Consider the following 19,258-nt stretch of genomic DNA (forward strand, 5'->3'; position numbering starts at 1 on the left):
AAGGATGGAAGGCCTCGGCCATGCTCAGGGGCCAGAAACAAGCCAAGGCAATGGGCATGTAAGAGACAGACTGACTGACTACCTAGACAGCAAGGGACAGAAAGGTTTCAAGATGGGTCATATATGCACCTCATCTGCTCCTCTCAATGGCCCTGTCACAGCCAGGACAGCAGCCTGGGTTCCACATGGACAGCTGCCTGCAGCATCGGAACCTCAGGCTCCCCTCGGTCCCCCACCCACTTGATATCACAGCTCGGCACTCTCTACACAATGGCCTGTCTCGACGGAGTAAACCAGCCTCTTACTGTTACCTCTGTTTGGGCCCAGTAACCCAACAGGGTGCGGCTTCAAGTAACTGCCCCAACTGACTCCACGTTCTGCAACAATGGACAAGAGGCATAATGTCCTCAAGTTCATCTCAAAGTCCCTAGACAGCCATGGCAAGGCTGTGGTGACCCAAGGACCCAGCTTTTATGGAGAGGGATATTAGAATCTCGCAAAGTCACTCCTCTCGTGACAATCTTTGGTGACTCCAGAGTTTTTCTCAAGTAAATAATAATCCAGGTAGGGAAGGCTAATCCAGGTACCCTTAAAAGAAAGAAGCTAATAGCCTGACCAGGAGGTGGCTCAGCAGATAGAGCATCGGACTAGGACGTGGAGGATCCAGGTTCGAGACCCTGAGGTTGCCTGCTTGAGTGCAGGCTCATCTGGCTTGAGCGGGGGGCTAACCAGCCTGAGCGCAGGGTCGCTGGCTTGAGCAAGGGGTCACTCATTCTGCTGTAGCCCCCTGGTCAAGGCACATATGAGAAAGCAGTCAATGAACAACTAAGGTACCACAACGAAGAATTGATGCTTCTCATCTCTCTCCCTTCCTGTCTGTCTGTTCCTATCTGTCCCTCTCTCTGACTTTCTCCCTGTCTCTGTAAAAAAAAAAAAAAAAAAGAAAGAAAAAAAGAAAAGAAAGAAAAAGAAAGAAGCTGACAGAACTCAGTCTGCGGCCTTGAGCCTTGTCCTCTGCTCTCAATTTAATCACAAGGGCTCCTTTCTGTAAAAATATTTCTCCTGCTTTCTCTTCACTTCATCATGTGAGAGTCCCTGGCAGTCAGGGAGTGATATCACACAGCCTTCTGAGTCCTCTTATATAAAGCTCGCTGGCTTTCTGGGGCGAGTTCTCTGGCTGGCACCAGGGTATTCCTCAGTTGTCTAAGTCAGTGTAACAAACACTCACTGAGCAAGGACCTCTTGGCCAAACAGCCTGCCGGGCGGGGCTGGGGGGGAGGCCAAAGGTGAAGTGCGCAGCCCTTCTCTGCAAGTCGGGGGACGGGGTGCGGGGAGAGACTCAAAATGAACACCACAGTGTGGTCAGAATGACGATTCCTCAAAAAAAAAATCGACATAGAGTTACCATGTGACCCAGCAATCCCACTCTGGGTCCGTATCCAAAAGAATTAAAAGCAGGGACCAGAACAGATGTTTACACACCTGTGTTCACGGCAGCATCATTCACAATGGCCAAAAGGTGGAAACAACCCTCGTGTCCATGGACAGGGGGACAGAAATGAATGGGGTAAATACATACAGTGGAACATTACTCAGCCTTTAAAAAAGAAGATAATTCTGACGCATGCTAGGACATGAGTAATCTCGAGAACATTATGCTAAGTGAAATGAGCCGGTCACAAAAGGACAAATACTGTATCGTCCCACTTTCTGAGGCACCTGGAGTAGTCAGATTCACCCAGACAAAAAGTGGAATGACGGTTGCCAAGGGCCAGGGAGAGGGGACCTGGGGAGTTGGTGATTAACGGCTGTGCTATTTCCGTTGGGGACGATGACGTTCTGGAAAGGACGGTGGTGACAGCCGCACAACAGCGTGAATGTTCTCGATGCCACTGGGCTGTGCACTTAAAAATAGTGGAACCGGTCATTTTATGTTGTGGATATTTTCCTGCCATTTATAAAATCCCACATTCGCAAAATATGTACGTCAAGTCATTATGCTGGACACTTTAAACTTACGCAGTCCTGTATGTCAATTATATCTCAAAAACAAAAAACAAACAAACTGGCCCTGGCCGGTTGGCTCAGCGGTAGAGCGTTGGCCTGGCGTGCGGGGGACCTGGGTTCGATTCCGGCCAGGACACATAGGAGAAGCACCCATTTGCTTCTCCACCCCTCCCCCTCTCCTTCCTCTCTGTCTCTCTTCCCCTCCCGCAGCCAAGGCTCCATTGGAGCAAAGATGGCCCGGGCACTGGGGGTGGCTCCTTGGCCTCTGCCCCAGGCGCTAGAGTGGCTCTGGTTGTGGCAGAGCGACGCCCCGGAGGGGCAGAGCATCGCCCCCTGGTGGGCAGAGCGTGGCCCCTGGTGGGCGTGCCGGGTGGATCCCGGTCGGGCGCATGAGGGAGTCTGTCTGACTGTCTCTCCCCATTTCCAGCTGCAGAAAAATACAAAACAAAACAAAACAACAACAAAAAACAAACAAACTGTAATGTGATGTGTGTTATGAGAGACAAGCCCAGCAACCTCAGGGAGAGCAGAGAAGAGGCCCCAAAATTAGTTTTACAGAACAAGTAGAGTCAGCCACGTGGAGAAGAGAGAGGGGAGAGGACAGAAGAGACCACCAGTCTATCCTGTCACAGGGCACTAATTCTTAGGATGTGTTCCATCATTATGGCCAGCAGTAAAGCCTTGGGTCCTGGAACAACTGGGAACTGAGGGGGAGGGACGTGGAAGTGTGGATGAGGACAGGGAAGAGCTTTCTGAGGGAAAAGGGCGTGGAACAGCAGGGCTCCAAGCCCCTGGAAGACGTGCCCAGCACCCAGTCTGTTGGGAACATGCCTAACGTGCCTCTCCTAATGATCCTGTTACTTAAATAAACCCTAGTCCTTTAATATACCATAATTAAGCCCCACCAGGGTCAGCAAGGGCCCCCGAGAGAGCTGCCATTATTCAAAAAATAATTTGGAACCAGAGGTCTATCTCTCCAGCATGCTCATGCACTCAGGCAAGATGACAAATAGTGGCTCTTTATGCATGGATCCTGAATTCTGGGCTAACAATACGAGATAAGGAAGGACACAGGCTTCCAAGCAGCAGCCAAGGTTGTCAGGGCATGACCTGTTTCCCGCGACCTGTGGGGCAATGGAGAGATGACCCCAGCCGTGTTGTTCACTGTGCCTGAGAGGAAAGAGGGCCACAGAGATGCAGACACAGAGCAAAGAGTAAAGACAAAGAAGCTGCAACTTTTAGAATTCAGGTCCGTGTTTCTTGTCTGTGCCAAGAATCAAATATCCCTGAGTTCGGCAGGGGGAGCCGAATTTCTCCACCCTCCCCACACTTTCTGACACGTCATGCCGACAAGAACAAGAAGAACCAAGAGCCCCATCTTCTCGGATTTGGACGGGCCCGGAGGCTCATCACAGGTCTAGCCCCACAATCCTGAAAGTTTTTAGGGAACTCCTGTAACTTAAAGTAAGGCTTGAATTTATAAACTGGCACAGGGACAAGGCCATTGTGTACAGGACCGCTGTAAAGCAAGGTGGCCTCCGTCCCGGTGCACTCAGACATCCACCAGCAGACGTCTGAAGTGAACTGTCCACCCAGGAAGGGCCTGCACTGTGATCTCCCTCTCTGATCTCCACCAGCTAATCCCCAGCAATTGTTCAATCCCATTAAACTTGCAGGAGGCTCTGCCCAACAGCTGTGCTGACTCCTGCCACCAAAGGAGTGGGCCCTGAGCCATCTGCTGCCCCCACCCATCCTGGTCCGGCCCTCCTGCCAGCCTCCCCAGGCACATGGCTCATCTCTGTGAGGAGCGGGGAGGAGAGCATTGGGGAAGGGCTTCAGTAAGGCTCAAGTTTCCATTTTTGAAATGTCAGCCCAAGCACCATGGACAGTCTTGTTTCAGATCAAGCTGCAGGGTGGCAGAAATACCCCTTTCCATAAAAATATCCAGGAGACCAGCAAGCAGACTAGGCCTGTCCCACTGTCCACATTCTGATTCTGAGCCACCCATTCTTCCACTGAGTTCCATATCTCCTTTCCCGGTTTTCCTGCTACCTCTTGCGCTATCATTCTTAGTGTCATTTATGGGCTCTTTGTGTCAACTAGACCACAAAAGGGTGAGATTTCATCCTGGATCTTTTTCTCACTCCCTGAAAGGCACCTGCCACCCCTTAACCACACAGCCCCCAAATTTGTATTTCCAGTGCAGAGCCCTCTCCTGAGCTCCACACTCCAAATACCTGACCCAACATCCCACAGGTACCTCAAATTTGATATGTCCAAATCTGAACTCATCTCCCCATAAATCTAATCATCCTTGGTAAGCCCTTCCCTTGGACTGGGGCAGTATTACCCAGTCACCCAATTTTCCAAGCAAGAAATGTGAAGTGACCACCTCTGACTCCTCACATCTATCATGATCAGTCCGCAAGCGGTGTTGATGACACTCCCAACGCCTTCCATCGCCTTCCCTGCTGTCTTAGCTCACATCTGTGCTGAAGTGTCTCACCGTCTGTCCTTCCCATCCCTCCAGCCCACCCTGCACGGACTATCACTTCATTAGGAAACCTGTATTTGCCGATCCCTTCCTCATTACCTACACCCAGCTAGCCTCAAAAACCTGGAAATTCTCTCTCCATTGTATGTCTTGAAACTGTCCCTCAGTCCATTCCCGTCGCCAGGACCATGGTCCAAACATCACCATCTCCCTCGTGTGATGGCGCCTCCCTACCTCCGCAGATCCAGCCCCACCCAGCCTCCTCCAGTCTGCCCTCCAGTCTGCGTGTGCCTCTCTGACGCACACACCTGTCCTGCCACACCTCTGCTCCAGGCTTTCACCGGGCCTGCCCACTGCCTTTTTTGAAAAAGGTCCCACTTCTCAGCATACCACCCAAGAACTTAACCGATCTTACCTGGGAACACCTCTCAAGCCCAGTTCTTGCTGTGTTCCCTTGGTCACAGTCCCTTCTAGCCATCACCCAAAGGACTGGGAGTGCCTTTGCCTCTTCTATCAGGTCATGTTATCCTGCCATCAGCACTAATACATCAGTGCCATCCCCATTTCTGGACCATATTCAGCTGGGGAGCCAGGAGTCTGGTAGAACATGGAACAGAAAGTGCGGGAGAGACCTCTGTCTCAGCTCTAGGTTCTGTAGAGTTGGGACGCTATACCATTACATGGTCTCGTCCACAATCCACTCTTAGAATTGTCCCTGGAGATAGGTTTGGAAAATCCCACTTCACCTGGAGCGCCTTTCCTGTGGCAATGCCCAATGAATGCAAACAGCAAGGATGCAGCCTCTCTCTAGTCCCTCCTAGTAGCTAGCATTCTCCTTGTGACCAGAGAGGCTGGCCTGAGAGCTGGCCCTGATGCAGGCTTTAGCTAACAGGTTACACTGATGATGACCCAAGGAGCCAAGCTCTAATTTGGTTCAACGCCAGATGGTAGATGTTAAAGAAAAACATCATGGGAGCTTGACACTTTCCTCCAAGGAGAAAACAACCATCATCTCTGTGGATCTAGGACAGTAAAGCCCCAGAGTGAGGCCAACGCCTACGCAGTAAACTTCAACAAATATAACTTAAAGGATACATGCCCAGGATGACAGCTTCAAGGCATTTAATAGGCAAGGACTCTCGAGTCATTTCTTTCGCTGTTTCCATTAACCTGTAGGATAGAGCACAGCAAAGGATCTCAGGACTTATTTAATGATTCAAGTGGTCTGTCTGTTGTCCATCAGCATGCCTATCTCCACATTAGGCACCATGCAGGAAGACAGAGGGGAGGGGAGAGCTTGCTTCACAGGAGGGTGCCAAAGTATATCCACACTTGGCAGAAATAAAATCCTAAATTCTCCACCCATCTCTCCAAGAGCTAGTCCTGCGTGTTCGTGTCCATATTCCATAGCATCCTCATTGCCCAGGACACGGAGCATTACATGGAAGGCAAAATTTCATATAGTTGGTCTCCACCACTGAGCTTAGCTATCAGTGGTCCAGACCCCATCCCAACCTCCAACATGGCCCTGGGGTACCCCAACCCCCCCTACCATCTCCACCCCTTAGAGACCAGGATATTAGCATTGGGATACGGGTATAGAGGGTGGGAGAGGGAGTTAGCAGCTCTCAGGTAGGAAAGAGATCTCCTGGTCCACAGGTCATGCACCACTTACCCACTCAGTGGTCTCATTTTCCTAATTTCAAAGAACTGGGTCCCTGTATGATTATATCTGTGTGAAGTATGTAAAGGGAAAGTGACAGAAAACTCCAAAGGTTCCAGGAATCCAGCAGGAAGCTGTGCATTGATTTCTCAGTGGGATGAGGAAGTGAGGCTTTGCAGAAGGTGTCCAGCAGCCAGAAGGTAGTCAACATCCTCTAACTCCCTGCTGTCCTGCCTGGAATCGTAACTTCTAACTTAGGCCCCAAAGTACCTTGGACCTTTCGAATAGCTATAATCAATCTGCTCTGTATTCTGGTTAGTTGACTACATGTTTTAATTCATCTATTAGACTACTACAAGCTCTTTGAGAGTCGGGACCATTTATCATCTTTATATCAATCATAAAGCCTGGCACAAACCAAATATATTCCAGTTAGCAAATGTTATTAAATGAATGAGGAATAAGTGAATGGATGGGTGGACAGATGATAGATAAACAGGGAGAGAGATAGGTTGAAGGGTAGATAGATGGGGGATGGATGGATGGATGGGTGGATGGATGGGTGGGTGGATGGATGGATGGAGAGATGGATGGACAGATGGGTGGAAGGGTAAATGGGTGGTGGGGAAATTGGATGGATGGCTGGATAGACAGAAGAATAGGTGGATGGGTGGGTGGATGAATAAATGGATGGATGGATGGATGGATGGATGGATGGATGGATGGATGGATGTAAGGATGGATGGATGGATGGATGGATGGATGGATGGATGGATGTAAGTATGGATGGATGGAATGGAAGAGTGACATATAGAAGAGGAGATGGATGGCAGCAGGGTTTCTCAACAGCGCAGACCACAGAAGAGCTTACTATGGAGACATCACTTTCATTTTATGTCCAAACTGACACGTGACATTGATTACTAAATGTTATAAGATGACGACACCATCCACAACCTGGTATTTAACTGGTTGCCCAGAAGATCTCATAGATGGGAGAGCCCGCACCAGGTCCTTCCAAAGGAGACCAAAGATTCTACAATGTCATGCATGCTTTCTTCTCTGAGATGAGATCTTGATTTTTCTGAGCCTAAAGAAATGTTGCCTTGTGCATTTCCCTACCCTGCCTCAAACAAAATCCTATAGAAAAAGTGCATATTGGGAAGTTTCTAATGAAGCATGAACCTGTAACCCAGGCGGGGCAGGTGCATGAGGTTAGATGCGTATCCCTCTGTAGTGGAGGCAGCTGCAGAGGGTGGTGCTGAACACCTACAGGTCCTGCACATCCCCCTGAGAAGAGCTGGGGGTCCTCCCCTGGAGGACTCAGATGGAGCACACACAACCACCCCCTGGGCTCCACTTCCGGAGAATCCCACTTCCGGCCATGGTTTTAACCCTCGGTGCCATCCGATCACCTCACCTTGGACTGCTGAATTGGAAGTTCCAGGGTGAGGGCCAGGGACTCATTTGATTAAGCTCACAGTTTAGAAATTACTGGTCTGACCAAAGAATAACCAAGAACAATACAGGCTTGCCTGGCTTTTTTAAAAAAATAATATACAATGCCTTAAAGGTAAAAGAAAAAAAAAAGAGTGCGGGGTGAAAAAATCACTGTGAGGTGATTTTTTTTTTTTTAGTTTACCAAAGATTTTATTCAAACAGTGAGATTCCAGTATATTTAATGTAGAATTCAACTGGTATAAATGCAAATGTATATGGCCAACTTTCACCATTTATCTATCTAGTTCATATACATCTAGTGCCTAAAGTGAGACAAACCTATAATAAATAATGAAAAATTACCTGGCTGTCTTTTCTCAGTTCCTAACAGTTATCGGCTCCTGCAAGTGAGCCGGGCAGATAGCTATCCTGTGAACACTGCCTTCCAAGCGAGGCTCCCTGACTGAGGCTACCCTCAGCCGAGCTCAGCTGACACGGCTTTTTCCAGAACCCCACAGGACCAGCACTCATGGTGGCAGAGGCTCTGAGGCTGTCAGAGGGAAGGCTGGGTTCGCCCTTTCATGTCGCTGAGCACATCTATAGGCAGGGCTGGTCTCAAGAGGTCCCCAGACTCTAGAACTGATCACACTGTTCAGGACAAGCAGTTGGAAATCCCGAAAAACTAAGTTATAGGTCTGGTCAGAAGGCAGAACAGAGAGGCCACACTCGGCTTTCTCTGGGTGCTGGCTCCGATGGCCAGGTGACGGGGCACAGTCCAGCAACCCATGGGTGCGTTCCCTTCGCCAGCCCTCTCTGCATCAGTGGTCTGGGTCAGAGACCATTATAATGCATCAGAAAAACAAAAGAAGTAAAAAAGCAGCTCCTTCAGGGCAGCAAGGAACACTTGGCTGAGAGTGTGCTGCAGGGTTACCCAGAGAATGCAAATTAGCCTCTCGGTGCATTCCCCACGCTCATTCTCTTATCTCTGGTCAACCGATCCTGGTGAAGACCAGGTCCTAGATAAAAGTGGGGAGCCAATCTAATTTGTCGCCTTCTGGAATGTTCTGTGAGGAGTGGGTCGCACATACCCCTCCCAGCCCAGCTCCCATCTACCCCCTATCCCTGATAAAACACCGGAGCAGCCAGCAGACCGTCCGCCTCTGCCCCTTCGGTCCCAGTGTTGTTCCTGTGCACTCAGAACTGATCTAACCCCGACTACAAACAACCCGAGGACACCGGAGGAGAAGAAAAACCCAGCCTGGACCCACAGGGAACCTAAACTCTTCTCCAAACGCAAGTGAGGGGAGAGGACCCCCACCCCAGAGCCCCAGTCATTCATGCCAAGGCCACCAGTCCGGGCCACCGAGGAGCCAAAGGCAGTGCCAGGTGGGCCTCTGGCAGGTTGTGAGCATTTAGGATAAAGGCAAAAAGTGAGAGAGGAAAGAAAAGAAACAAGACTAGGAGAGAAGAGAAAAAAAGAAACACTACAGAGGAAGAAAGAAGGAGGGCAAGATGACTGAGGAGGAGGAGGAGGGGGCAGGCAGAGGGGCTTGAGGGGCAGAGAGGACCACTACTGCCTCACCGCCTTCTTGCCATCCTGGCTGACATCCTGCTTAAATGGGAGGAGAGTCTGGTCATTGCGATACATCCTCTGCTGCCACTCCTTCTAGACTCTCACAGAGGGGCATCCCGCCCTGCCCAGCCTCACCAACCTTGGAGAGCCGTTGCTGACCAGCTGGGGACAGACATGCCACCAGGCTTGCGATCACCATGCCCATCCCCTGGCTGGGTCTGCTCGGACCCTGGTTGGAAGGATACTGTAGTGTCTTCATGTAGTTCTGAACTGCCTGGAGCCAGTCGGGGATCGCCATCGACAGCCTGTAGTTTGGGACCTGGGGTATGGAAGGCTGCAGGGAAGTAGAAAGAGATCTTTGTATCAAGGAGATGGTCTGCGGCCCAGGGCTTGGGAGCAGGCACGGGGCTGCGACCACCGGGGAGCTGCTCATGAGAACAGGTGGCCACCCTGGCATGGTCACCTGTTTAAGTGGAACCTCCCGGACAAGGCTTCTCCACACCGGTCAGTCCCTTGCTGAAGTTCTCCCTCTCTGCATTCACTCTACACACGGTCCACCCTGGGTCACACTGGCTCTCTATGGCCCTCTACGTGCCATGAGTGTGAACACAGCCAGCCTCCCCAGGGAGCCTCAGCCCCTCACTGAGGCAACGACCATGTTCTACAGCAGGGGTCCCCAAACTACGGCCCGCGGGCCACATGTGGCCCCCTGAGGCCATTTATCCGGCCCCCGCTGCACTTCCGGAAGGGGCACCTCTTTCATTGGTGGTCAGTGAGAGGAGCACATTGACCATCTCATTAGCCAAAAGCAGGCCCATAGTTCCCATTGAAATACTGGTCAGTTTCTTGATTTAAATTTACTTGTTTTTTATTTTAAATATTGTATTTGTTCCCATTTTGTTTTTTTACTTTAAAATAAGATATGTGCAGTGTGCATAGGGATTTGTTCATAGTTTTTTTTATAGTCCGGCCCTCCAACGGTCTGAGGGACAGTGAACTGGCCCCCTGTGTAAAAAGTTTGGGGACCTCTGTTCTACAGCGTCCCTCACTGAGCCCGGATGTTCACAGAGGTGCTCCATTAATCCTCACATGTTCACTGCATGACGACACCTTTTGCTGCATGGTTGGTGTGACTCATTATTGGTGCCCCATGCCAGGGCACCACTGAATGCAAGATGAATGGTGCCCTGAAGAAATGCAACACAGAGCCATGGCCACCATTCCTCCTCCACACCACGCCCCTGCGACGCCCAGACCTCTTCTCCCCGAGTCTGGGCCCAAGTGGATCAGGGAAGAGTCCCCTCCTGCCTCGACTCTTCCCAGGTAGGTGCAGCTCCTCTGACTCATGAGCCACCTCACCCTTTCCCCTCCTCTCCCTGCCCAGTCACCTCTTCATTCCCTAGTCTGCCTGTAGGGCAGCATTCCCAAGTGTCTACAAGTCCTGCAGGGAAAAAGGAGCCAGCCAGGGGAAGGGGGAAGCGCCTCTCCTGGGGAATGTAGAGCTAAGACACCACTCCGCTGTGAGGGCCTCCCCAAGAGGCCTGAGGGAAAACAGCCTGGGGCTTCCAATCCTGTCACTCCTGGAAAACGGGACACTTTGGGCTTTATCCCCCCTATTTGTTTCTCAGTCTCTTCACCTTGGCTTCTCTGGTGGGGTGGGGCAACTGGGGACAGTGACATTGCGCCCTGTGGACCTGTGACCCCAGCAGGGCAGCGTCAGGAAGAGAGCGGAGGCTCCTCCGGGTGTCAGAGGTCAGGGAGGAGCCGAAGGGGCCTCAGGACCAACCTGTTCCGTCCCAGGAGGAAACAGGGAAAGGGAGGCCCTCGGGATCCAGGGCTCAGCTGATGGGCAGTGAGGCTGATGGTGAACTGACCCGGGGACAGTGCTGGGCAGCCTGGCTCCCCAGGCTCGGGCCCCCAGGGAAGCTGGAGGAACCTGGCCCTGGGCCTGAGGCAGGTGGGGGGAGAAGGAAGAGGAGGTAGGAAGGGGAGGAGGAGGCGAGGAGGGGTGCTGTTCATGCTTCTACACTCTGGGCTGCGTCCTAAGTAAAATGCCACTTGACATTCTTTTCCTCTGGGCGCCTCGATTCTCTCTTGGCTTTGGGACTTCCTACTTCTCAGCAACTGCCCCTTCAACAAGAAGGAAACTAGTCCCACTTCCTACTTGACAGCCAAGGAGCTGTGTGTGCGTGTGCGAGTGTGGATGTAAGAGTGTGTGCACAAACACAGCTGTGCCGTGAACTACATTTTGATTCTAACATATCAACTCAAATCACAGTCCTGTCGTGGAGAGTCCTTTCTGGGAACAGTTGGAACCTTTGCTCACGTGCCCCCCCCCCCCACGCACACACACACAAAGTAATAAAAAGTAGGAAGTATATCTTCGTGTTTCTGCCCTCGCAAAGCCCAGGAAGTGTCCATCTTGTCCTTGTTTTTTTCCAGCAACATCCACTGATCTACCCAAGCAGGGAATTCCGTGTAAGAACATGCCAGAAATTTCACCGAGAAGCGAAGAGAGAACGGGAGAAGCACACAAACATATCTCTAGCACCTGTCGTGTGCCCAGCTCTAGACAGGTACAAACGGGGAGGGGCACAGAGACAGAGGCAGGGAGGAGGGACTACACAGTGAAATAAATCACGAGCATATTTCTACCCAGAAAAGTGCTGTTGGTGCCTATTTAACAGAAAAGCTGCTAGGCATGCGGAAGTGTCCTATAGAATCACAGGCCAGCTAACGTATCCCCAGAGAGACATCCACTGGCCACAGCCCTGAGGTGGCCAGAGTGACTGGGTTCAGAGTCGACCGTGGAGGCCAACCACCAAAGTACTTCAACCTCCGCAAACCTGACAGAGCCCACAAGAGCCGGATGACAGGGTGGGAGTCAGGCGGCAGCTGGTCCTCAGAATAGCAGCTCAGTGGCGCCCAAAGGCTTTTAAAAACAGCTGCCGGGTTACCTCAGCCCCTGCTGAAAGCAAGTGGCCACATTCCCCAAACTCCAGCTGGGGAGCAGAGCTGTAGTGGGGAGAGGGGCAGAGGCTGCTGAGGAGATGATGTCATCTGGCTACAACTCACCCTGACATCTGGGATAGCTGACTTGGGCCCAGGCTGGAACTCCACGCCCAGCCAGCCCCACAGGACAATAGACTATTAGCCAGGAGCCTCCTTCAATGTGATTGTGCACCCAGCATATCCAACATGAGGTTTGAGTCCCTGCCCTGTCACCTGCTGGCTGTGGACCCTGGTCAAGCTGCATGACCTTTCCCAATAAAACAAGAGAAGATCGCCTGCTTTCAATCTGGGGTGGTATGAGGATCATATGACCTAATGTATAAAGCAGGCAAGTTGGGGCTCACACTCGGTGCTCTTTATGTGTCAGCCGTGTTATTAATCTGCAGTGGGTCTTCACGGGACTAGAATGGAAGGGCCTGAGACATCTCCCCTTTTCAGGAACTGGAAAACAGAATCAGCAGGACCCAAGTCCCTGGACATGGCGAGCAGCATCGCTAAGATGCCTTCTCACCCTACTAAAAGAGGATGAAGCCATCCACTTCCTCCGGAACCATGAGTAAATCTCCTTAATTCATGAAGAGTTCACACAAAATGATAAGAAAACATTTTAGGCCTCAAAAAAAAAAAAAAAAAAAAGGTCCCTAGAGGTGGAAGCAACCCAAGTGTCCACAGACGATGAATGAATAAATAAAATGGAGTACACACACACACACACACACACACACACACACACAGTGGAATATTACTGAGCCATAAAAAGGAAGGGCATTTTGACATGCTACAACATAGTTGAACCTCGAAGACCTTATGCTAAGTGAAATAAGCCTGTCACAAAGGACAAATACGGTAGGATTCCTCTTATATGAAGATCTTAGAGTTGTCATAGAGACAGAAAGTAGAAGAGTGGTTGCCAGGGACTGGGGTGAGAGGGAGGGATGAGGAGCTATTGTTTAAGGGGTACAGAGTTACAGTTGGGACAGAAGAATAGAGTTTGGAGATGAAAGGTGGTGATGTTACAGGCGCAACAATGCGCAGAACTGAACGCTTATAAGTGGTTAAAATGGTAAATTATATGTTATGTATATCGCACCACAATTTTTTAAATGGCCATGAAGAGACAATTTGCATATACACATACAAAAATGCAACTAGTAAATATTTGAAAAAAAGTTCAAGCTCACTAATAAATTAAGAAATGCACATCTAAGCCACTGCAAACTGTCACTTTTTTGTGTGTGTGACAGAAACAGAGAGAAAGAGAGGGAGACAGATAGGGATAGAAAGGCAGGAAGGGAGAGAGATGAGAGGCATCAATTCTTCGCTGTGGCACCTTAGTTGTTCATTGATTGCTTTCTAATATGTGCTTGGACCTGGGAGCTACAGCAAAGCGAGTGACCTCTTGCTCAAGCTGGTGACCTTGGGCTCAAGCTGGTGGGCCTTGCTCAAACCAGATGAGCCTGCACTCAAGCTGGTGACCTCAGGGTTTTGAACCTGGGTCCTCCGCGTCCCAGTCAGACGTCCTATCCACTGCACCACCGCCTGGTCAGGCAAACTGTCACTTTTCACCTCCCCATTTAGCAGAGAGATTCTGAAACAGAGACACTGAGTGCTAGCGAGGATGCTCTCACACAGCCTGTCAGGAGTGTAAATCGGTACAAACTTTGCATGAAAAGCCCAGACCACACTCCTTTTGCTTTCTCCATGACAGGGGACCAGCGAGTCCCTTCCTCTGCCATTTTCCTGCCGTATTTCACCTGAAATGCCAGCCTGGATTTTCCATGGCCCCTCCCCTCATTGGTCCCACCTCCTGCCACTTGCATCCAGCCCCCTCACGCCACAGCCCAGCTGATGAAGGCAGAATCTAGAGGCACAGGTCAGAATGACCCTTTCCATACTGTGCCTATGGCCAGGGGCTGGAGGCGGGGAGAGGAGGAAGTAGAGCAGACAGGAAGATGATTGTTCAAGAAGAAAAATGAAACAAACCGCAGGCAAGGCTTTTGTGGACAGGCTCTCTTTCCCTCCATTCTTGCCAAATACAACGACCTGTCAGAAGAATGCAAGAAGGGATGTGGACAGACACGAGTGTGTATCATCACGATGGCATCACCATGTGGGAGAGAACCGGGCGCCAGAAAAGGAGCCGGGGAGGCAGCGAGACCCCCAGGCACCAGGAATCTTTAACAAGAAAGAACAAGTACCAAGTAAAGCCTTTTGCTGTCCCTGCTCTGAAAAATACACTTGGCAGACACCAGGCAGAAGAATTTCCTGGGGGAGAGCAAGAAACATCACTCATGAACCCAGAAAGGGCCCCAGGCCCCTGCACCGGGGGCAGCCAGGAATCTGTTGATGGTAGCCTGCTACCAGGGGTCACAACCTTGGGCTGAGCAGGAAAGACACACGGATGTTCTGAATGCAGAACAAGGAAGGGAGGGAGCTGCCCGTGTCAGCCAGCAGGGGGCAGGCGTGGAGCCCTGACTGCAGCCGAGTTTCACCCCACAGCACTCACACTTCCTCACTCCAGCAAAGCCAAGTCCTATAGATGCGAATTACTTCCCAATTTGGGATCAGCATGAGAATGCCGCACAAGAACATGGATTCTGCAAGAAATAGCCCAGCTGTTTTTTTTTTTCCTGGGCCCACTACATCTCTGCTCCTGGCTTCCCATCCTCTGTCACCCTCCAACTGACCAGCAGCTTTCTTGCACTATCGCTGAAAAATCCTGGCTTTCACTTACTCGATTGTCAACTTCAGACCCAGTAACTACCAGAGGAGAGGACTTCAGTAGACATTTTAGAAGGAGAATCATAGAGCAGGCGAGTTGCCACCCTGGCCCCCCAGGAGGGGGCACCTGAACCTTCAGGCAGAACTTACCATGGCTGCTAACAGAATGTCTTGCCGTCTAACAAAGTGTCACTCAGTCTCCCTCTTAGGTCTCTGACACCTTCCTTCCATCCACTTCTTTGCCAAATTCAACTGCCAAAAAACTTAATCTCCCTGAAACTCTCCAACTCTTCCACCACTACCCCCTCTTCTCTACAAATTCCTCAGTAAAACTTTGATTTAGTTAAAGAAGCAAACAACTTGGCCCCAGAGGGAAAAGTCTGTCAAGCTGAGTGCAGGAACAGCCCTTGAAACAGAAAGGCGCAGCCCCTAGAAACAGGAGCTTTTGAAACTGTCCCCATCTCAGGGCCAGTGTAGGGGTCAAGGTTTGGGGAATGTTGGGGTCAGGGAGAGGGGGGGATGTCATGATGGGATTGGGGATGGAGAACCAGCCATTATTAAACAATGTAAGAGAGAAGTGTTAAGTTCTTTACTTAGGTTCAGAAAGCCAATGTCCACATTCTGGCTGGGGCTGTCCTGTCATGGCAGGAGTTCACATATGACCTTTGGGTTACTACAAAAGTACAATGTAACCACACTATATAAAAAGGGACCACTTGCCTGACCAGGTAGGTGGTGGTGCAGTGAATAGAGCATCAGACTGGGACATAGAGGACCAAGGTTCGATACCCCAAGGTCACCAGCTTGAGCACAGGTTCATCTGGTTTGAGCAAGGCTCACCAGCTTAAGCCCAAGGTCGCTGGCTCGAGCAAGGGGTCACTCGATCTGCTGTAGCCCCCTGGTCAAAGCACATATGAGAAATCAATCAATGGACAACTAGAGAACCGCAACAAAGAATTGATGTTTCTCATCTCTCTCCCTTCCTGTCTGTCTGTTCCTATCTGACCCTCTCTCTGTCTCTCTCTGTCTCTGCCACAAAAATAAAAAAGGGACCACTTTTTTTTTAAAGAATACATCATTCAGCCAAAGTAACGGAGGCATCATGTACAGGTCTCAGGAAGTAGTGATCTATGTTCTAAGCTGCTTAGACAACATTTAGAATATTGTGTTTCGTATGTGCTTATTTTAGGGGACTGATTGATGACAAACTAGCAATTGTTCTAGAAAGAGGATAAGGAGAATGAGTTGACCTGGGAACTATGACACATAAGAAAAGGTGAAAGAAGCTACCTACCAGTGGACAAAGAAGGCTGGTTAAAAAAAGACGCAGACTGACAATGCCACAGTTCTGAGGACTCATAATCCACCTCTAGTGATGCACAGACACGTCTAGGGTCACACAGGTCAGCATTACAGACCTGGAGACTCATGGGTCATGAGGAAACTGAGATCAGAGTTTGTTTAAGTGAGTGCCTTAGGCCACAAAGCTAGAGGTAGCTCAGTCAAGACTGGAATTCAGTCCTTCCTTACTCCAAGAGCCCTGTCTTGTGACATTCAAGGAAGTTGTCAGTAGTAAAAGAAGATGGCATGTGCTGCCCTGGATCAAAAGGCAACACAAGAATCAGTGGTGACATGTGACTGAGTGGAGAGAAGGAGGATTTCTTTTCAGTCTCAGAAAAGAGTTCCCCACCAATTACGTCTGGCCAGCCCTGGGACCAGCTTGCCTGTGAGGCAATGAGCCCCAGTTCCCAAAGAGGTCTTCAGAAGGAGGAAGGGAGACTGGTCTCCACCAATACAAACATTCCCTGATTCCCAAAGAGAAAGGGGGTTCCCCCACACAAGACTGAGAGAAGGATGAAGCCACAATTAGAAGTAGGGTTGCCACTGATGGTGCTGAATTAGAAAGGAAGCATGGGACAGTAGGAACAGGCCTCTGTTCCTTGTGGCCATCTCTCTTCCAGGTTTAAGGGCTCCCAGATCATCCTTTAAGGAAAGAAAGGCTTATTTAAGTAAGGACAAATTCTGAAGTCAGAACCACAAGCCAAGACCAATGTTGTTCTCATGCTCAAGGAGAATTCAACAAGGGTAATTATGGCTGACACTAAAGCAGGCAGAACTCTCACTGGGCACAGTGAAGAGCTCCTTGACCAGCAGAGCACTAAAACCCTGTAACTGACTGCAGCAGGAAGCTCACAGGCTCTGTCACTCCCCCAAGGGCACACACAGCTTTCTGGCCTATAAGGCTCAGGTGCTCAGGTCACCAGATGCTCCAGGTTGGGGACTCGACCAGATGGCCTTCCAGGTCTCAGGTCTGGCATTCCTAGACCTGCCCAGGAATCTTCTCAGCCAGGCCAGAGTCTCCAGGGTGCAGGGGAAGCCATCTGCCATGCTACAACCCCACCCCCCTCTGCAGCATTTCTCCCCCAGTTTGCATTTTGATGTTTCATATAGTGACCACTGCGCCTCTCCCTCCCTCCGTCTTGCTAAGTTATCTTTGGCCATCGAACCCAATCAGCTCACTGGCTTCTCTCCAAGGTAGAAAGAGTTGGACGCCTGAGCCTCTTTCTCTATCCAGTGAGACCAATTCATCATGTGTACAGGAAAGTCCCTTTTAAGCTAAAGCCAAAACTCTTCTTTCTTTTCTGGGAGTCCAGATAAGCTGGGGGAAAAAGATAGTTCACTGTTTTTACAAGTTTCAGAGGTGAAAGTCACTGTCATAAAAAAAAAACTTGGCAAAAAGTCTAGAAATGATTCACGCTGAGAAGTCTGACTGGTTGAGTGCAAATTCATTCACAGCCTAATAAGTCATTTGCAAGGGGGAGGCAGGGGAGGACCAAGAGACTCCAAAGAGGAAAAGCAGGATGGGGACCCTAGGGGGCCTATTCATTCTTGGCATGGCTGGTGCGACCTGGGGACTACAGCTCTTTGCTGAAAGAGGATGGAGGTGAGAAAATAAATAATAGAGTTTGGATCCAGATTCAAAGAAACCTTGGCACAACCAGACCAGACAGTCCCAGGACAGCAAGCCACCACCTCCCCTCCCCCATTTCTAAGGCTTCCAAGACAAACATCTCAATTAAGCAAAGGGGTTGGGGGTTGAGGGGAAGACTGAGGAGGGGAGCGGTGTTTGTAGCAGGACCAGGAACATGGAAAGTGCCTCCAGCTCTGCACAGACTGAAATGGTCCCATCACTGCCCACCCCACTCTCCTCCCTGGAAGCCACTGACCTTTGCCAAAAAGGTGGCGTTCCTGATGGCGCCCACCATTTCTCCCCCCTTGGGGTGCACCTTGGCCACGTGCATCCACATGCGCTCCCAGGTGTGGCTGTCGATGGGGAAGCCGCTCTTGTTAACGTGAAACAACACCCCGCCGTCTTTGTCCTCCTCCTCCGAGCCCCCGCTGGTGGCGAGGCTCACGGGCCGCGCGTGGCTGCTCCTGGACCGGGTGCCTTTGGCGCCTTTGGGGTGGGGGCAGCGGTGAGTGTCGGCCGCGGAGCCGGTCATGGTGGGGCCGGGGCCGGGAGAGTAGGGCGGGGGACGCACGGCGGCGGCGGCGGTGGCGGGGGGGCGTGTGCTCACGGGCGCCGCGCCGGGATCAGCGTCCCGCTGGGGCCGCCTCCTCCATGCCTCTCGCTGCCGCAGGACGCGCCAAGGGGGAGCGGCGGCGGGAGCTCCGCTTACCGGCGGTGCCTGAAACCAGCGGAGACACAGCACACACCGCGGTAAGTGGACACCCCGAGAAACCGTGTCCAGAGGTGGTGGGGCCTCGGACTGTCCCCACATCACTCCCGCCCCTCCACCCCCGCACTGACAGACCCTCCCAGGATTTGAATACGAGCTTCTAGCCCTGCAATTACCTCGAAAGCTGACTGGAATTTTGGCACAAAGCTTCACGCACACCTAAACACCGGCAGGGAAATAAAGGAGCGTGGAGGATGCACAGTGGACGGGATAGGGGGGAGAAAGGCAGCGCGTGCAGCGTAAAGGAACGGGAGGTGTCCGCAACGCTCCACACAGTGCTGGGTCGCCAGATGTGGCCGCGCGCCGAGCGAGCCAAGAACGTGCCGGCACGTGAGCGCCAGGGGTCGGAGCGAGGACGCAGCAGCAGCAGCTTCGGCTCGCAAAGGCGGCCTCGTTTCTTCCAGGAAGCCCTCCCGGAGCCCCCACTGCACTAGCAACAGCTCCACCCGCGCGGATCCCCGAGTTCCCGCGCCCGGCACCCGGGGGCACCCGCTGCAGGCGGGGCGTGGGAAGGGCGCCGCAGCTCCGGGACCCTACCTCGGGACGCTCGGCCTCATTGCTGCGGCTCCTCTCCGGGCGGCGGGGGTGGCGAAGGCGGCGGCGGCGGC

The 19,258-nt window shown here is 51.5% G+C and overlaps 1 protein-coding gene across 1 annotated transcript in view; it reads right to left on the minus strand.

Moving 5' to 3' along the window:
- Window positions 1-18,515, minus strand: part of VASH2 (vasohibin 2) — a 37,407-nt gene extending 18,892 nt beyond the window's left edge. Inside the window, exons 1-4 of the mRNA XM_066361783.1 lie at window positions 18,138-18,515; window positions 9,423-9,511; window positions 6,177-6,233; window positions 5,597-5,671 (exon numbers count right to left, since the gene is read on the minus strand). Of these exons, the coding sequence (XP_066217880.1) occupies window positions 5,597-5,671; window positions 6,177-6,233; window positions 9,423-9,511; window positions 18,138-18,413 (497 nt within the window). The 5' untranslated portion in view covers window positions 18,414-18,515. The remainder of the gene's footprint in view (window positions 1-5,596; window positions 5,672-6,176; window positions 6,234-9,422; window positions 9,512-18,137) is intronic.
- Between the last annotated feature and the right edge of the window lie 743 nt (window positions 18,516-19,258).

This window comes from Saccopteryx leptura, chromosome 2 (assembly GCF_036850995.1).
Source record: "Saccopteryx leptura isolate mSacLep1 chromosome 2, mSacLep1_pri_phased_curated, whole genome shotgun sequence".
NCBI lineage: Eukaryota > Metazoa > Chordata > Mammalia > Chiroptera > Emballonuridae > Saccopteryx > Saccopteryx leptura.